This window comes from Gopherus evgoodei, chromosome 1, assembly GCF_007399415.2.
Source record: "Gopherus evgoodei ecotype Sinaloan lineage chromosome 1, rGopEvg1_v1.p, whole genome shotgun sequence".
Classification (NCBI taxonomy): Eukaryota; Metazoa; Chordata; order Testudines; family Testudinidae; genus Gopherus; species Gopherus evgoodei.
The window spans coordinates 29,476,772-29,495,258 of NC_044322.1; the positions used below are offsets into that span (position 1 = coordinate 29,476,772).

The 18,487-nt window shown below is 38.2% G+C and overlaps 1 protein-coding gene across 2 annotated transcripts; it reads right to left on the reverse strand.

Moving 5' to 3' along the window:
- Window positions 1-255: 255 nt before the first annotated feature.
- DCUN1D5 (defective in cullin neddylation 1 domain containing 5) lies at window positions 256-17,916 on the reverse strand. 2 transcript variants are annotated; one of them, XM_030560493.1, is made up of 8 exons: window positions 17,581-17,915; window positions 15,091-15,182; window positions 12,109-12,179; window positions 11,565-11,656; window positions 5,943-6,051; window positions 5,755-5,859; window positions 4,884-4,986; window positions 256-4,060 (listed from the first exon to the last, which is right to left on the reverse strand). In XM_030560493.1, the coding sequence occupies exons 1-8, from the start codon at window positions 17,658-17,660 to the stop codon at window positions 4,005-4,007; spliced, it is 708 nt and encodes a 235-aa protein (XP_030416353.1). In that variant the 5' UTR covers window positions 17,661-17,915; the 3' UTR covers window positions 256-4,004. The 2 variants fall into 2 exon arrangements, with proteins under 2 accessions (XP_030416353.1, XP_030416357.1); XM_030560497.1 differs by lacking the exon at window positions 4,884-4,986 and having other exon boundaries at window positions 17,581-17,916.
- Window positions 17,917-18,487: the final 571 nt, after the last annotated feature.

The following is an 18,487-nucleotide window of genomic DNA, read 5'->3' on the forward strand; positions in this document are numbered from 1 at the left end:
TGTGATACATATGGGATGATTATTAGCAGCACTTGTAGAGACAACAATTGTTGTCTAGTAACTGTTTACTCAGATTAAGTGCCTGCTACAGAAGTTGACATGTCATGTCACTTTGCTGCTCTTATCTGCTCTATTCTCCAGCAATGCAGGCAGAGACAGAGAAGTTATTCAGTAAAGCTGTGTTTTAGCACAATGTACATTTATTTTTAAACACAGTGGAATATACACAAATGAATAACTGATAAAGAGGCACCATGACAGAAGCAGGAACAGATTTTCTGCCCTAGTACGTAAGTTATCTTTATTCTTCATTTTTAACAAAGGCCAAACTTAGACAAGTTTGTACATTTTGCACAAAACTATTCACTAGCTTGAAACAAAATACATCAGAAACACTAGTTAAATTTATGGTCCCTGTTGGAAGTTGCATGTTGTCATCACTACCAGTAATTCTGCTTAAAGACTTTGGAAAGGTGAAACAAGGATATCCAAGAAATAACAAAACAGTTCAAATATGGTCTATGACATACCTCCCTCTGACAATGTGACCTATAACATGTTTGTATCTGTATTAATCAAATCCTAATGTAAACAATTCCACCATATAAACAAGTGAAATTACAAAGTTATATTAGGAAAGGATTAGATGCTTAAATGGTAACGTTAAATATGATACAAAGAGCTAACATAGATCCCAATTTTGCAAACACATATGCATGTTTAACTTATGCTTAAGTGAGTGAACTTTATGCACAAGTGAATAAGTGTTTGCATTATATGAACACATAGCTAGCTAACCCTTTAATTACTACGACTTTTAAATAATGGGTCAAGTCTTTAAATAGATGAACTATTGTCCTCCTCACTATGAACATTTTTTTTAAAGAAAAATAAATATGAACTGTTATGAAATAGGAAAATTGAACACTACCCATACAAGGCATATAAAAAGGAACTCTCTGAAAAGATAAGAACTGAGGGGGAGCATTCTATTCAGAATACCACAGAAGAGACATCATCATCATCAGGTTTTGGAAGACAATATATTTTATTCCACTTACGTTTCTTTGCTTTTATTGTCATAAATGTGACAATGCATTTTACTTGTGAATTATCTTTTTTAATATAAGGAAAAGTTGTAGAGTTTTAGTCTATTGACTGAAATGCTCCTGAGCAAAGCAAAACTAAATTCTGAGGCTAAGCATTCAGATAGACTCAGATTTGGCTTGTGGACATGGACACACAACTGAGGGAAATACATTAGTAGCCTTTTTGGCACTTATCTGCAATAAGATGTAGAGAGGTTTAAGTACTCTCTCCTCCAACAAAACAGCTAAAGTGACAAGTCCACATTTAAACTGTGCAAGCCAGTAGTTCACATTTAAAGAACAAGCTCGACTGCAATTCTGAGCACAAAAACATAACTTTAAAACCTGCTTGTTTATTCAATTTGAAAAATTATACTGATTTTTTAGAAGTCTAAATACATTCATTCCCAGGCTAAGTAGTTATACAGTAATTCATATGATTTTCAACACACACAATCAAGTTATAAATCCTGAAATATGGATATTACAGGAATACTGACAAAAACTTCAGAGATATAAAGACACTCAGATATATCATTTGTATCTCAACATTAAATATTTAAACACCTGGGCATTGGCAGATGCATTCACTCCGTTTCACACTATTACCACCTCCTAGGACCATCTTGTTTAAACAGAATTCACAACAGTTCCCAAGTACTTACAAGGATAATTTTTTTCACGCTACAAACATTTAATGTGTTAACTTGTATTCCAAGACTTTTGGAAAAGAGTTAATCTTTCTGAGCTTCACAGGGTCTGAACACACTCCCGGTAATGATATCCTTGCTTAACTTCAAGAATTCATTTCATGTTTTGCTTCTTCCAACAGTTCAAGGCACCTACATAGCAGTTTTTGATCTTCCTTAGAACTTGTTCTGGTGCATACTCATCCCAAATACCTTGTAACCCTTGCTCTGTCAATGCATTCTGGGACTGCTGAAATAACTCTCAAAGAACTTGGCACTGCTTCTCTGCAGGAGATATAGGGTAATTTCCAAACAAAAAGGCACGGTGTTGTGGATGAAGTTAGAAGTACCAGCAAATACAGAACGTGTGGCTTTCATTCTTGGGAGACAATGTTGTAGACAGTACACATCAGCTGGACTTAAGCAAAGGTCTTCTTTCTAAAAGGCCTGAAAAATGCTTAGAACAGCTGTAGTATGCGTGTGTATGGAGACGAGCCATTGTATAAGCACGGCAAGCTCAAAGTGTTTCAATGTCTTTTGCAATGCTTCGTCACTTGGACAGAGCCATAAAAGTAGTATAAATCTACAGTATAAGTGACCCCCTATCAGACTGCTCATGGCACAGCATTGGCTGTCATGTCTCCTGCACCTTGAACAGTAGGTAATCTAGAAGAGTAGTTACATTTCTCTACTGTAGAACAACAAGAACACGGAGACACTATTTTCCCCCCTTTTGTCTACTGTAAAGTAGTTACTGAAACCAGGAAAAAAGTTACATCAGGTATAAGTTTGCCTTGTCTTTCCTGAGCCTGGATAGAATGTGTGCAAAAGAGTTATCACTTCCCTGAGGCAAAGATCTTCAAGTCACAGCTAGCGTAGTCCCTGCCCCAAGGAGCACACTATGTTTTTTATTTTTTGCATTTACAGCATTTGGCACAATGGGGCCTTGATCACTGATTGGAGCTGTGTGGTTCTACTACAGTATAAGTAATAATATAATAAGGCAGGAGTCACAAATGCTTCATTCCCTCACTCATCCCAGACTTCCACATTTTCTCATTAAACTTCTCCCCTTTTTCTTCACGAGTATGCCAAGACTTCAATGTGGCATCCATCTTCACTGATAGGAAAGTATAGTGATACCAGTCCCCCGGATTTAAGTGCTATGAGATGGTATCAGATGCCAAAATGAGGCAATGGAAAGCAGTTATAGGGATCAATCAGGAGTAACTGTGGAAAATGTAATGGCTTGCGATATACAGGAGGACAAATTAGATGATCTAATGGTCCCTTCTGGCCTTAAATATTAAAAAAACCTTCAAGGAGCAATGGTTAAGAGGCTCACCTTTGTAAATGCATCTAGTCCAATGTATAAGAACCTAAATTAGCCTTGTAGCCAAGTCATCAGGTGTTCTCAGATTTCCCTTTTAAAATATAAATTGCACTTTTCACTCAAAGCAATCCAGAGACTGAACTGTGGTAAGAATGTCCTGCTGCTAAGAATGTCCAGCTGCCTTGTTGTACCAAACAGTATTAACGTTAGTACCGTTTGATATACAAGTGACTATTTTCTAGCTATACAGCATATGGAGCCATGCACATATGACTTTTTTAAAATGGCCGTGCTTTTAAATGATACAGCCCTGACTGAGTAGTGGAGAAAAATGAATTTTTAAGGCCTTTGTCTCCACCTGGAGATGAATGTTGTGGCACAACCCATGTCTGATACTAGTATGCAAACTAATAAAATACCACCTGGAGCTTAAGATCAACAGTCATTCCTTCTAACTTGTATCGCACAAGACAATCATACCATCAGCACACTACAGTGCCAGTTAAGCACATTTAAAAAAAAACCACATAACTCATAGCAAAGGGCATTTCTAAGAAAGTAAAATCTGAAGTTTTGAATTTCAAAAATAGACACCACACTCACACTCAAGGGACATCCTTCACTTTTAGGCCTTTGTCACAAATCTGGATCTTTATTGTTCTGAAATAAATGCTATAAACATAAGACTCAAAAACAAACTCCAACTTTCAGTCTCAGAAGAGGTGTGGTTCAATGCCCATATCACATGTAACAAGAAAACTTCCTTTAAAAAAAAAAGGAAAAAAAATCACTGTAAAGTCTTTCATAAGCATGAAAATGCAACCCTTGGTTTTGTCTCATTAGTTTGTACAGAGGTGGGCATCAAAAAATTCTGCATTTTCTTCAAAGTTCTTGCTATGACACTTGACGAACTTTTTGCCACTCAACAAATTCATCAAGGAGAACGGGCCCTGGAAATAGCAATGTTCAAAGTTACAAGATGCAAAGCCTTTAAAAACTACTTTTTAATCTCCTCTTGAACGATAAAAGATAAATCTTTAGTCTAGATAGTGTTCAGTGTCAATTATTATGATCAAATGTTTATGAAGAATTTAAGAGAACTAAAATTATGCCACACCAGAAACTAATGAATGAGAGTTGTATTTGGGGGCTGGAGAAGGTGAAGTTTTGTTTGTTTGTTTTTTAAACTAGAGCATTTGACAGTTTGTGTAGATTTTATTAAATTAGTAAGATGATATTAAATTAGCATCTTAATAGAGCTATGCTACAAACCAGGCTAAAGAATTCTCTTTTGCTAAAGATTTCAAAATTGCATGCTATTGTCTAGAATAAGGAGCAATACGAGATGCCTTATTCAATAAAAATGTAATATACTTGACTGTACTTTAGCTCTGGCTGGAAGAAAACCACAGATAGTTTCCCATCCTCGGGGAATGATGTTGCTTCAGTTTAACTGAAGCCCAGCATTCACTGGCTCAAAAGAGAGGTTGTGTCCAAACCCCGGGTGTCATGTAGCAGCTGAACACAATGGATCAGATCCTCAGCTCCTGTAAATTGGTACAGCAATCTGTGCTTCAAGGGAGCTACATCAATTAACAACTGCTAATGATCTGGCCTGTTGCTTGTAAACCATCGGGCCAGTTTTTCTGTAGATTTATTCTAAATTATATTTTGTACTTTAAAGTAAAGTTTTCTTTCATGGAACTTAAATTTATTCCTCCATTCTGGGAATATTGAAACTACACTTGAATAAACAATGTTATGAACACTTACATGCACCATCTTCATCGTAGTTGCTAAGATCTGCATGCACAGTTCTGCTGAATTCTAACACATTGTACCACTGATCCTTGTTCATAACTCTATACTTTGATTGCTAAGAAAAATAAAATATATTTAATCAGGGAATCTGATAAAATATTTCTTTAGTTTTTAGTATTTCTAGACTCATCTTGAATTATTTCCCAATGTACACAATTCCCTTACTGGATACTGACATCCATTATTTCATCAATTCACAGGATGCCCATCAAAATGGTATCTCAGGGCATATAACACCAGCTGAAAAAACAAACAGAAGATTAGAGGGGATATATTCTGCAACCCTTTGCAGAAGCCAGAGAGTTTCTCTGAGGAAACTAGTTGTGAATAGTATCCAGAAGATAAAAATATCAGGAGAATCTAGTGTCTGTTATTGGGAAGCTTGGACAAAAGAGTGTATTTTACATCTTGCCCTGAATCAAATTCAGCAAGGTATTCTCCTTTCCTCCAGGCTATGAGCTAAAGTAGAGTCCCCAAAGATACTCACTTTGGGTCATGTAGTGGCTTAAGTAGTAGAGAGGCATATTTAATTCCAAGTTTACCTTCCAATATGAGAAGAAAGAAATTTCAGCTACTTATATTACAGCTCTCTTGGGCTTGAGAGGGTGCAGAGGATAGGAAAAATAAGTTCTCCTTTGAGATATATAGAAGCTATTACTGTTTCATAAATGTGTCAGTCAAGGTGCAATGGAGGATCAATATAGCTATACCCTCACGCAGAGGTGCACAATCCTCAAAACCTCTTCTTACAGCAGCACATTGTAATGTCACCCTCAAGACAGCTGAGACAATTTATTTTTTAAAACAATAATAGAGTGCATACCTCCAAGTACTGATAAAATACTGAGAACAGTGGCCATGTTCTTCCAAGCAGAAGTGCTAACATAGATTTTGCAGTATCAATATCAAGACTTCGCTGGTCTTTATCCTAAAATTACAATGAAAGGAGTACTTAGGAAAAATTGATAAAGGAACTTGTACTCAAATGTTCTAATGATCAGACAGACTTACCCTTGCAAAATCAAAGGCATATCTGTAGATATTCTTAAAGGATGAAATGTCATTCAGTTGTGACCGCAAAAAATCAAACTTACTCTGTAACTTTTCTGTGCAGTCACACCTTAAACAAAACCAAATAAATAATGTTAAATAAATAATAATAATAAAAACCCTATATGCCAGGGTCAAGTTTGCGCCTATTATAAACATGCTTGCAGAGGGTAATATAGACCTGTTTTTCAGAAGCATTCACAAGTCACTGATGTTAGGGATGCTCAGGCCATGTAAACAGACTTTTGTTTACCAAGTACACAGTTTAAATTCATTTCTTGTACTATTCAAAGTACAATCTTTGAAATTACTATGGACCAGATTCCGGAACCTTACTTGTTTAGTATCATAGAATATTGGGGTTTGAAGGGACCTCAGGAGGTCATCTAGTCCAACCCTCTGCTCAAAACAGGATCTGTCTCCAGACAGATTTTTGCCCCGATCTCTAAGTGGCCCCCCTCAAGGATTGAACTCACAACCCTGGGTTTAGCAAGCCAGTGCTTGCTCTGCAAGTATTTCAAGCCTTCTGGAGTAAGGTACCATTCAGTGTCAGTAAGTGCAGCAAAATCTAGCTGTAAGTAAAGACCCTATGCTGCACACCTTGCATATACATATTTTCATAAGTTATACATATGAATTGCAGGATTGCTCAAGCACTATGCAAAATGTCCTAGAGCCTCTTTTAATGACTTAACTGAAAGCAAATACCACAGCATGAACTGCTCGGTGCCTATTAAACTAGGTAGGGCTGGCAGAAAAAGGTGGTTCACAAATTACAGAACAGAATATACAAGTATCAAAATTATTGCTCATGAAATTAGCTCTGTTAAAAATAGCTTTGGAAATATTTTTCTAACATGGCTCTTAAAAATATAAAATAAGTGTCAGGGCTAGAAGATTCACCAACACGGAATGGGTAATTTTCATCTGTGAATCCCTCTGCAGAGATTCATTTCAAAGAAGAGTAGTTGGCTATATTAACTCTGCACTCCATTGGGGTTCTATTGCAGGGGTTATACATGAAAGAGAGGCCATTAGGAGTCCTGCAGTGCATGTTGCTGAGATGATGCACCTTCTTCCCAACGAGCATCTCCTACTTTGGGTTGTGCTGGCTCCACTCTATGCCTCCCGGGGGAAGAATACTGCTGACATTTTGCTCTGTCACAACTTGTACCTGGCAGACTTTTTGCTGCTGGTGAAGGGCACTAGCAACTACACAAAATGGCACAGACCCTGAGCCAAATCTGTAGAGTGCAGAGATCAGTGCTCAGTAAATAATAAAATAGATTGTACATACACATTACAAAAATTATTAGTTTTACACTTAACACATGTTAACTTCAACCTTGCCTTATTTGTTTTGTAAAATATGGTGAGCCCCTACATAAACAACAACAAGATCTAAATTAGTTCAGTTTTTATTTATCCTCCCAAGAAAGCCTAAACCATGTATTTGTCAACTTTCACTCTGGAAATTGAATACAGTATAGTTAAATTTACAAAACCCAAGATGCATACATAACAAGCCTGTTTCTTTCATTGTTGGAACCTTTGCCTGCCATTAACTGAAATATAACAAATATGTCTGCAATACATATAGGAATGCAATATGTAAGCCAATATACCACCAAGAATTAGTGGTACTTTGACTTCTATTTTGGGGGCTACGTAAGGCAGACTCCACATAGAAAATGCCATAATAATCATTGTCCATTGGGCTGAGTATCCTGCCTTTAGTGATACCTGATGGGTCAGAGGAAAGTAGACACCTTACACAAAGATGAGAACCTGGATTTTTGGACAAAAGCAGTCTGTCACCACGTTCTCATTGGTAAGTTATCTACCAGATTTTTTAAAAAAGAACAAAAAACAAAGCTTTATGCTAGTGTGTCTAGTACTCCCACAAAACGAAATAACACCACCCATATCATAAAACTCCAAGGTTTAAATGGTACTGACATACATATGCTTTATTTGAACCATTTTTTTCCATCTGCAAGGGAGAGAGAAGGCCTCTCTGCAGCTCCCACCTCCAATTGTACCATGGTTGATTCAACTGAACAGAAGTGCGCTGAGGATTGAATCCATGCTGCCTGTTTCTCCAGTCACGTAAAGAAGCAGTCCCTTCAACTTCTTCCAAATTATTAGTGGACAGCTTATAAAGTGCCTTAGACCACGGACACAGTACAGCTGCAGTGAGAGTAGCAGAGAAGCCCATCTTTGTCGCACTAGAGGTCCCACAATGTCAGATGATCAACTGAATGAAATAACTGGTGGAAGGTTTCCTTTACATTAAATTTATTACTTTCTGTTGGGCTAAAGAAGAAGGGAAGGAGAGGTGATGATGCGGAGGAATTAAGCAGGAAGGAAAGTTAAATGATGCTTATAAGAACATAAGAATGGCCATAATGGGTCAGACCTATTGTCCATCTAGCCCAGTACCCTGTCTTCAGACAGTGGCTAGTGCCAGATGCTTCAGAGGGAATGAACAGAACAGAGCAATTTCAATTGATCTAATCCTAGCATCTGGCAGTTGGAGATTAAGGGACACACAGACCGTGGGGTTGTCTTGCTGAACCATCTTGACTAATGGCTATTGATGTAGCTATCCTTCATTAACTTAACTAATTTTTTTTTTTAAAACAGTTATACTTTTGGGCTTCACAACATCCCCGGCAATAAATTCCCCAAGCTGACTGTGCGCTGTGTGAAGAAGTATTTTCTTATATTTGTTTTAAACCTGCTGCCTATTAATTTCATTTGGTGACCCCTGATTCTTGTGGTATGTAGAGGGGTAAATAACACTTTTAAATTCATTTTCTCTACACCATTCATGATGTTATAGAGGTCTATCATATCACCCCTTAGTCATGTCTTCTCTAGGCTGAAGAGTTCCTGTCTTTTTCCATCTCTACTCATATGGAAGCTGTTCCATACCCCACTCATTTTTGTTGCCTCTCTCTGTACCTTTTCCACTTTTTATGTTTTTTGAGGTGGAATGACCACATCTGCACACAATATTCAAGGTGTGGGTGTATCACTTATATAGTGGCATGATGATATTTTCTGTCTTATTGCCTCTCTCTTTCCTAATGGCTCCTAACATGCTCTTAGCTTTTTTTGACTGCTGCTGCACACTGAGCAGATGTTTTTAAAGAACTATCCACAATGACTTTAAGATCTCTTTCTTGAGTGGTAACAGCTAAATTAGACCCCATCATGTTGTAAGTACAGTTGGGATTATGTTTTCCAATGTGCATTACTTTGCACTTAATTTCCTCTGCCATTTTGTTGCCCAGTGTCCCAGTTTTGTGAAATACCTTTGTAACTCTTTGGATTTAATTATCTTGTGTAATTTTGTATCATCTGCAAACTTTGCCATCTCACAGTTTACCTGCTTTTCCAGATCATTTATGAATCTGTTGAACAGTTCAGGTCCCAGTACTGATCCTTGCAGGATGCCACTGTTTACCATTTTCCACTGTGAAAACTGTCCATTTATTCCTACCCTTTGTATCCTATCTTTTAACCAATTACTGATCCATGACAGGGCCTTCCCTCTTATTCCATGACTGCTTAGTTTGCTTAAAAGCCTTCAGTGTAGGACCCTGTCAAAGACCTTCTGAAAGTCCAAGTACAATACATCAACTGGATCACCATTTTCCACATGCTTCTTGACACCCTCAAAGAATTCTAACAGATTGGTAAGGCATGATTGCCCTTTATAAAAACCATGTTAACTCTTCCTCAATGTATTTTGTTATCTGGGTCTGTTCAGTTCTTTACTATAGTTTTAACCAATTTGCTTGGTATTGAAATTAGTCTTACTAGCCTGTAATTGACAGAATTGCCTCTGGAGCTTTTTTTAAAAATCAGCTTTACATTAGCTAGCTTCCAATCATCTGGTACAGAGACTGATTTAAGGGATAAGTTACATATCACAGTTAGTCCTGTCTACCACCTGGTCCTGGTGACTTCTTATTGTTTTATTTATAAAGGAAAAAAGGAGAACCAACGATTCAAAGGAAAGGAATTGTCAATAAGTTTCCGTTAAAACAACAATTGAAGTATTAAAAAAGGGAAAGACTAAAATAATTATGGTTAAAAACAAAGAAAAGAGACACAGTTAAAAAAAAGAGTGAAAGTTACATACGGAATTAAACTTGAGGAATTTAAATCTTGGATTTTAATTCCTCTTCTTCCATGTCAATTTCGAGGTAGACTATAAGATCTCTTGCACATCTACAAAGCCCACTTTTGGACAAAATATAAGTAATTGCATACAAAAAAAACTTAGTACATTAAAATTATTATTTAGGTTGCATAGTAAATCATTCCAAAGTTAGGAAATGTTAGGTGTATAGTTGCACAAGTAACCTTAATTTTGCCCTCTTGTATCTCCTTCCTGTGCACTGACTGAGGCAGAGAGGTCCTGTGAAAAAAATAGTATGTAATCATGTAATTAAAGACTATCAAAATATATATACAGAAGGGATTAAATTAAGGTTGAAGAGGCAACTAAGTCTGGCATTTCCTAACTTTCGAGTGCTTGACTTTGCAACCTAAACAACATTCTTTTGACAGTTTTTTGTATGCAATTTCTTAAAGGTTCTTTAAAAAAAATTTAAACACAGCGTGGACCCCAGTCTGACTCTCTCTTCCCCAGCACTCACTGAGAAGTGGAGAATCCTGCCCCATGTGACACCCTTTCAGGGAGCATAGGCTACTGGGGTCACTTGCCAGATGAGGGGGGTGAGCCTAGCTTTCTTTTCCTCAAACTACAGCTGCTCTGGCACCTTCCTAGCATCTCCATTACAGTGTGTGCTGTTGTTGCCGTAGCAGCCCAGCCTTAGAATGTTCACATTTACTTATTATCTTGGCATGTTGTCAAAAGTTTCCTGAGCAACAGAGAGAAAGGAAATCCTGATTTCACTAGTATCTTGGCAAAAAACTGGATGGAATTTCATGAGAGAAAGGAAAGATGTCTCTAGCTTCAGGGCTTTCCCACTGACAATATCAAAGACCTGTGAACAATGGAGATATGAGAATTCCTCAAAGAATGGTCCCAAGAATCTTTTACAATGGAAAGAATTAGGTAATGTAAACACAGGTGTCATTTCCAGCCCCTTACCTATAATTATAAAGATGACCGACAGCAATAGAGACTGGATATTGAAATCTCTATCCATTGAGTTGGTATAGGATGTAATAATGCAAATTTCCCCATATTACTCACCAATATACCTCAACACTATATATCTCCATATCCACTCATTCATGTGTCTGCTGACTAGGATGACATTTCAAGATATGATTTTTGCTAAGTGAACATTCGTCTATTAGGGTCTGAAACAAGACCACCAAATCATTTCAGAGAAATCATTACATTGATGATTTGATGGCACATGACTAGTACTCCCAGTGACTGACTGGGGCCAGGTTTAAATTGGAGACCTACGAGCAAAAGGTGCTATATTTTATCATCAGGCCTGCATACTATCCAGAAATTGAGAGATGGGTAATTACTAGCTGCTTCCTTAAACACAAATTTGAACATGCTATCATGTTTAAAAAAACTCTTACTGTAACGAGGTCATCCCCTTTAACCATTCTTCCTTGGTAAAAAATCCCATGCTTTCAGCCTCTAATTTCCAGGCTAAAACTAACATAATAATCTAAGGAAATAAAGAAAAGAAAATGTCAGTATACAAAGAAGACAATAATTACAACTATAATTTACAAATGGATATCTAGATTTTTATCAAAAACATCTAAAACATTCAAATAATTAAGAGATTGAGCTACAGACTTAAAGGATTCCAAAATGTGAAATGTAGGTAAGTTAATTGAATTCTGTGTGACAATCTTTCCCTAATCCTACATTTGAAAATAAAGTATATCTATTCTTTTTAAAATAAACTTAGTTGACACTTAAAAAAACAAAAACAAAAAAACAAAAAACAAACCTCCCCAATTATAACCTTGAGAATACAGGAAAAAGCCCCCATAATTAAGAAGCCACAACACTTTCCCCTTTCACTTATTGAAGTTTAAATTTAGTCTTAAGTAAAAAAGTTTATCAATTTATTTACTTAAATTTCCATTAATGTTCAGCAGTAAAACCTACGTTTTCAGGTTCAACACCAATGTCTTCACAGAACTTTTCCATTCCCTCTGGCCCTACAACTTCATCAGGACCTTCAAAACCAAAAAGAAATCAGTCTAAGTAATATAAACATTCAAATTACAATCATTGCTAATTTTGGTTACATACATAAAAACAAGAGATATTAAATAAAAGATTACATTTAAGAACTGACCCAGAATTACAGCATTACTTGTATCAATAGCCTTTGTGGTGGAAAATGACCCTATCTGTAATGCAGGGGAAGATGAAAAGTAAAGAGTACCAGTTATCACTTACAAAGTATCCTCAAAGGCTATTTGATAACTTAGTTATCTTCAACATGCTTTGACCTAGTCAACAAAGCCCTACAATAGCTATTTTGTCAAGGAAAGCATTCACTGAGGCCAAGTAGCTATTGTTTTTATTATTATTTTATAAGTACTGCTGACATTATGGTTTAAGCCTAAATTTTCAGAGGACGAATCAAGTTATATGAAATTAATTATTTACAAATTAATAAATTGTCCATAGCCTCAGTTTAGCTGATAATTTAGCATTTTGGATGTAATTTTATAATAAATAATAATAGTGTGATAACACTAAATGTATTACATAGCATCTAAGGATGAGTTTGCTGGGGTTGTTATGCTTGGATTTATGCTATATGCTGCCCCGTTGTATAATAAAGCCTCTGACAAGCAGCAAACTTGGCATAATATTTAAAAAAAAACAAAAAACCACACATACAGACATATTCTGGGGTTTATCCATTACAATGTTGCTATGAACCTCTCCCTGGTACTTCAGATATTTCTGATGAGTTTGTTGAAACAATTACTCCAACCAGGCTATTAACAAAGCTGGATGGACACGTGTTGTTGGAAGGTCTATTTACTTTACATACCATTTTGCTAGGCCCTGGATAATTACTTAGGTATCTACTAAAACAGCACGTTACCAAACTACAAAAGGGTGCATGTTATGTTTTTGGGACAACTATGGTAATTTTGCAAATTACTACTTTTTGGGGTACACGGATAGTGTTGGAGGAGATGAGAGAGATTTATACTTTTCCATGCATTATAGCCATCTTAATTTAGCAGTATTCTGGCTATGATCCCAAATCAGAACTCATTAAAAAAAATTTGGTAATTCTGCTGATTAATGGAATGAGAGTCATAGTCAATTCAGAATATGGAAAGTTACTTTGTTTTCAGGTAATGCGTGCTATTGGCAGACAGGAAAGCGAATCTGGTTTGCAGAGCACAACCCCTGGTTTATAGATCTAGTACAAGGTAGCACACTGCTGTCCAAGTACCTGGTCTTCTTGAGCATGGAATATATTTACTAGTTGAGCATTCAATCCTCAAACTGTTACAAATATTTTAATTATTAATTAACAGCCCCATTGACTTCAATGGAAGTACTTGAGTGTGTTTGCAGGATCAGACACTTGCACTTTGTAAAGGGCACTATGTATGAAATCCATTCAATGGGTTGCAACTTCATTGTGATTACAGTTTTTTCCTCTCTACCTAACGTATTTTAAAAAAAGATTACATGTTTAGATTAGAAGAGAAATCATTTAATTGTATCCTTAAAACATTTAGTCCACTGGTTAATATGCAATGATAAATAATTTTTTTAAAAAAAATAGAAGATAAATTCACATAGTTCAAGATCCCATAAAATAAAACTGCAGATTGTACATCAATTTAGATTTCATAAAAGCACTATGAATTTAATGACCAAAAGTCCTTGAGATTGAAAACCTCTACTTTTCCACTGGAAAGATGTGGCAGAGCCCAGGCTAATCCGCCTCAAATGTAGTTTGGAGCGGCCACCACTAGAGGTGAGAAGGTAGTTCACTTCTCAGCTGAGACTATCAAAAAAAAGTGTCAATTGGTGTCAGTTGTGATATGGATACTCAATCCAATTCCTAGTGGACAAAACCATTTCACTTCACATTTGCTAGCGAACAGGAATGACTTAAATTATTTAGGATTAAAATTAATCAGTAATCTAGAGAAGAAGTCAAGTATCAGGGGGGTAGTTGTGTTAGTCTGTATCCACAAAAACAACAAGGAGTCCGGTGGTACCTTAAAGACTAACAGATTTATTTGGAAATAAGCTTTCGTGGATCTGGAGTGGTTTTTTACCCATGAAAGCTTATGCCCAAATAAATCTGTTAGTCTTTAAGATGCCACCAGACTCCTTGTTGTTCACCTGGAGAGGAAGGGCTCTGTAAACATTAGCAATTTCCTAAGGCCCAATTTCTAACTATTTATTAGTAAATAAGCAACAAAAACTGCTTATTGTGTAATTAACAAATTACACAAAACACACTGAGTTTTTGTTAAACTGAGTGATCAGCTGCACAGCAGGCTTAATGTATGAAAAAAGGGAACTTTAACGTTTAAAACATATTTTCTGTTTGTGGGGTTTGTTGTCATAAATTAAAGCAAAAATTTAGGGTACAGTATTATGAATTAATGCACAGTGTTATTGAATGACTCTCCCCATTATGTTTTAAATACCAAAATTTAGTCATGCAAAAGATAATCAGAGGTTATTTCACTGTCTGGAGAATCTTTTCGCACCCTGTTTTACTGTGTTTTGTTTTCCCTGAATCAATAGGAAGTACACTTGTATGGCTTCCTGATAACTACTGTGTACAATGCAACACAGCTGTATTATTTTAAATAAGGCCACGGTAAGTAATAAGCCTTAGGAGTACTGATCAAGTAGAAGAGAAGGAGGAGGAGATGGGGAAGAGATGGGGATTCTAAAGAAGTTAGAGGGGTACTTTTTAGCTGGAAACACAATTGTACAAGAAACACCAATTCATGTGTCTTATGGCCTATTTATTTAGAAAAACATTAATGTGAAAAAACAAGTGTTAATTTTCTTTAATTTATTATTAGCTTGTTAATTTCAAACAAACCCATATGATTTTAAACATGTCTGTAGTTACTTCCATACCTGCATATTCATAAAACCACGCCAGGCACTTCTTGCTTGAAAAATGCTCCTCTCCACTTATCACTTTACCAGAGGCTTGCGATCTGCAATAGCTTATAAAAATACACATACAAAGATGCCTAAAATGTTACATCCACTTTCCTCATTTTTTAGAAATGAATATTTTCTATTAAGTTCCAAATACTTCCTTACTAGTCAGAACTAAACCAAAAAATGTCTTCATGAACAATCAGCATATATGGAATTTGTTTTAGGGGCAGCAGTTTGATACAGTACTTCACATAAATTCTATTCATTAATGAGAGTTGTAGATAGTTCTCTCACACTGCCAAATTTATCACAAATATTCCTTGTCTGATATTTAAAAATACTACTGGTTTGCAAGAGCACAAAAGGATGTGCTCTGTCAAAATATCAATGCAATAGGAATAGCTCTTATGTTATCAGCCAAATATTTAAACCTGGGTGCCTAGTTAGGCTTCTAAATCCATAACTAAACATCCTAAGGTAAGTGGCCTGATTTTTCAGAAGTGCTGTGCACCCACAAATCCCATGTAAGGGGAACCACAGAATTCAGCACCTTTGAGAGTCACACTATTTTTATTTACATCTATAAATTTGAAAAATGTTGTTCTCTTTTACTAATGTAAACATCTGTTTATATCATCACATATCTTATAAATGGGCATGCACAGTGTGTCTGGATGCTAGAGAAAACAACAACAAACAATCCATGGTAAATCCATTAATTTTACACACACAATATGTAGACAGTAAAGATCAGGTTCTGCCCTTGCATATGTGCACTAAACCCCAATGACTTCACTGTGACATGCAAATATGTATGAGGTAAAAACTGTACAGTCCATCATTCTATATAGATTACACTTTATAACCTATTTCTTTCAATTAGAAGTGGTCACATCATCTTTAACAAACTATAACACCTTTAGAAAAAGTCTTCTTTCAAACTTAGAAGACATCCTTTTACATTATTAGCTTATGTAAAAATGAGGTAAAAACTGATGGTAAAAGAGGATTTGGAATTATGTAATTCCTTCATGGCAACTTTAAAATGAGAAGTGTCAAACAAGAAAAGAAGGTTCCAATGCTGTGAGGTGCTGGGCACATTTATCACCTAATAAAACACTGCAAAATTCACTGGGAGTTCAGGACATTCAGCACTTCGTAAAATCAGGCCTTGAATGACAAGCTGCATTTAACGCTGTGCTGCAGAAAAGCATCTATCAATTTGAAATTAAAAATGTAAATAGTTAGGAAGAAACAAAGCCGTACAGTGAGTTTTGGTTAATTTTTTCCAGTTTAATATCTTTTTTAAAACACTGGCCCTGATATAGAACATTAGAGCATTCCACTGCTAACCTTTTGCCAGGGTGAAAAATGATTGCTCCACTCATATTCTTTGTTTTTTGACTTCTAACAAATTACTAATCCATGAAAATCCTTTGCTTTTCACCTCACAGCTACTAAATTTCCTTAAGAGTCTCGTGAGAAACTTTTTAAAGGCTTCTTGAAAGTCCTGATAACTTCAGTCAGTTGGTTCTCTTCCACTCACTATTTTACTGAGATACTCAAATAATTCTAACAGATTAGAGAGGCACAGTTTCCACTTACAGAAACTATACTGGTTAGTTCCTATTATATTTTGTTCAGATGGGTGTATTATAATGTTTAATTGTTGCTCTAATCTGTTTATCTGGTACTGAAGCACAAGTGGCCTTTGAAAAGGAATTTTAGATACTCAGCAGACCTCTGGTATATTCATTCATTTTAATGAGATGCTTCTCACTTGTTTTGGGTATTCTAGGCTTCCTTGTTTAGTGGTGAATCCTGCCGTCCTACTCCCTTTCTGCTACACATACTGTACCTTAACCTGGAGATTATGGGTACTATGAAACCCAGCCTCCCAGATCTACAGAACAGCAAGTGTGATGCAGTGGGTTTGAACAAGGAGACAGATATTGGGAGCAACCCAATAAATGGCACAGTTATGCAAAATGGAACAGGAAAGAGAGGCAGGGTTGAAAGCTAGTCCCCTGAAGCTTGCTGAACAAGCCAAACATGGAGACCATGCCACAACATGCAAGATAGGTGTGTCTGTGACCCCATTATGTTATGTCAAGCTGTCACTGTACTATGTACTGCACTGAATGGCTGTGCGGCCCTGCTGCGATACAACACCCCATATTAGAGCAACAGGACAGCATGTTTCAACATGCCAACACGCCATGACACCATGGGATATCGCGGACAACTGATGTCGCGACGTAAGGACACGTGTCGCCAAGCCACTGCCCGTTTCAGATCCACGCTGAGCTGTGACAGCAGGTCTCGGTGTCACCCGCCCTGGGACACCAACACGTGCCCAGTGGCACCTGCAACGCTGACACCCCGCTGCCCAGCAACGCCGCCCCCACGCTGCATCCTAGCGACGCGGCAGCAGGGACCCCGGGGGCGGGGATACGGTACCTGCCCAGTTTACATTTCTTGAGGCCGGTCTCATCCGCTACCGCCGCCGCCGCGGATTTTCTCTTCTTCTTCACCGGCATCTTCCTGCCTCGGGGAGCGGGAGGGGCCGCCCCGCTGCAGGCAGCCGGGGCCCTCAGGCGCGTCCCCCAGGGCACAGCCCCAGGCGCCTCGTGGGGCCGAGGAGAGGAGCCCCGTGTTCCGCTCCCCTCACAAGCCGCCCGGGCCTCGCCGCTGGCGGCTGCTTCTGCCCCGGCAGGGAAAGTGCGTGTCCCGCTGCGGGCGGGTAAGGAGGGACCCGGCGGCGCCACCCGGACACAGACGGCAGGACGGGAGCAGGAAGTGACAGAATCGCGGGGAGGGGCGGGACTAACAGCGGGGGGCGGATCCAATGCTGATGCCTGACACCCCCACCCCCACGCGCACACACGCCTCTTAGCGCCCATGCGGGGCGGGGCTGAGCGTACAGAGCTGCGCTGCGGGCGCTATGTCCGCGCGCTCGACGCCCGCGCCCGCCTAGGCTTGCCTGAGAGCAGCTCCCCGCACGCCGGACCCGTGAAAAAGTCCCTTTCTCTGGACAGTCCCCGGCCCATGATGAGTCTTTTTGCCTCGTTCACCCTCCTGACCAGCAGCTGTTAGCCAGTTCCATGCATGGACCTCCGCTTAAAACACAGGCATCAAGCCCTCCAAGGGCAGGCCCCTGTCCTCAGCGCTGAACTGCTTCCCTTTCCCAGGCAGCTTCCCTTCCAGGATCTCCCATTCTGCCCTGATACCCAGCAGCGAGCTCCCGGAATGCTCATGGCCCGGGGCAGCTCATCCGGCTCAGAGTGCATCCCTGGCTGGACAACTTTCCCACCCTCAGGACATCTCCCCCACCCTGGGCTGTACCTGTGAGACACCAGTCACAGCC

Bases quoted from the DNA above. Each gene is read 5' to 3' on its own strand.
- DCUN1D5 (XM_030560493.1), bottom strand. From the start codon at position 17,660: ATGCCGGTGAAGAAGAAGAGAAAATCCGCGGCGGCGGCGGTAGCGGAT. The intron at 12,180-15,090 runs GTATGGAAGTAA...TTGGTTTTGAAG, and splicing joins GTGGTTTTATGAATATGCAG to GTCCTGATGAAGTTGTAGGG. The intron at 6,052-11,564 runs GTAAGAGTTTTT...GTTTTGTTTAAG, and splicing joins AAGGGGATGACCTCGTTACA to GTGTGACTGCACAGAAAAGT.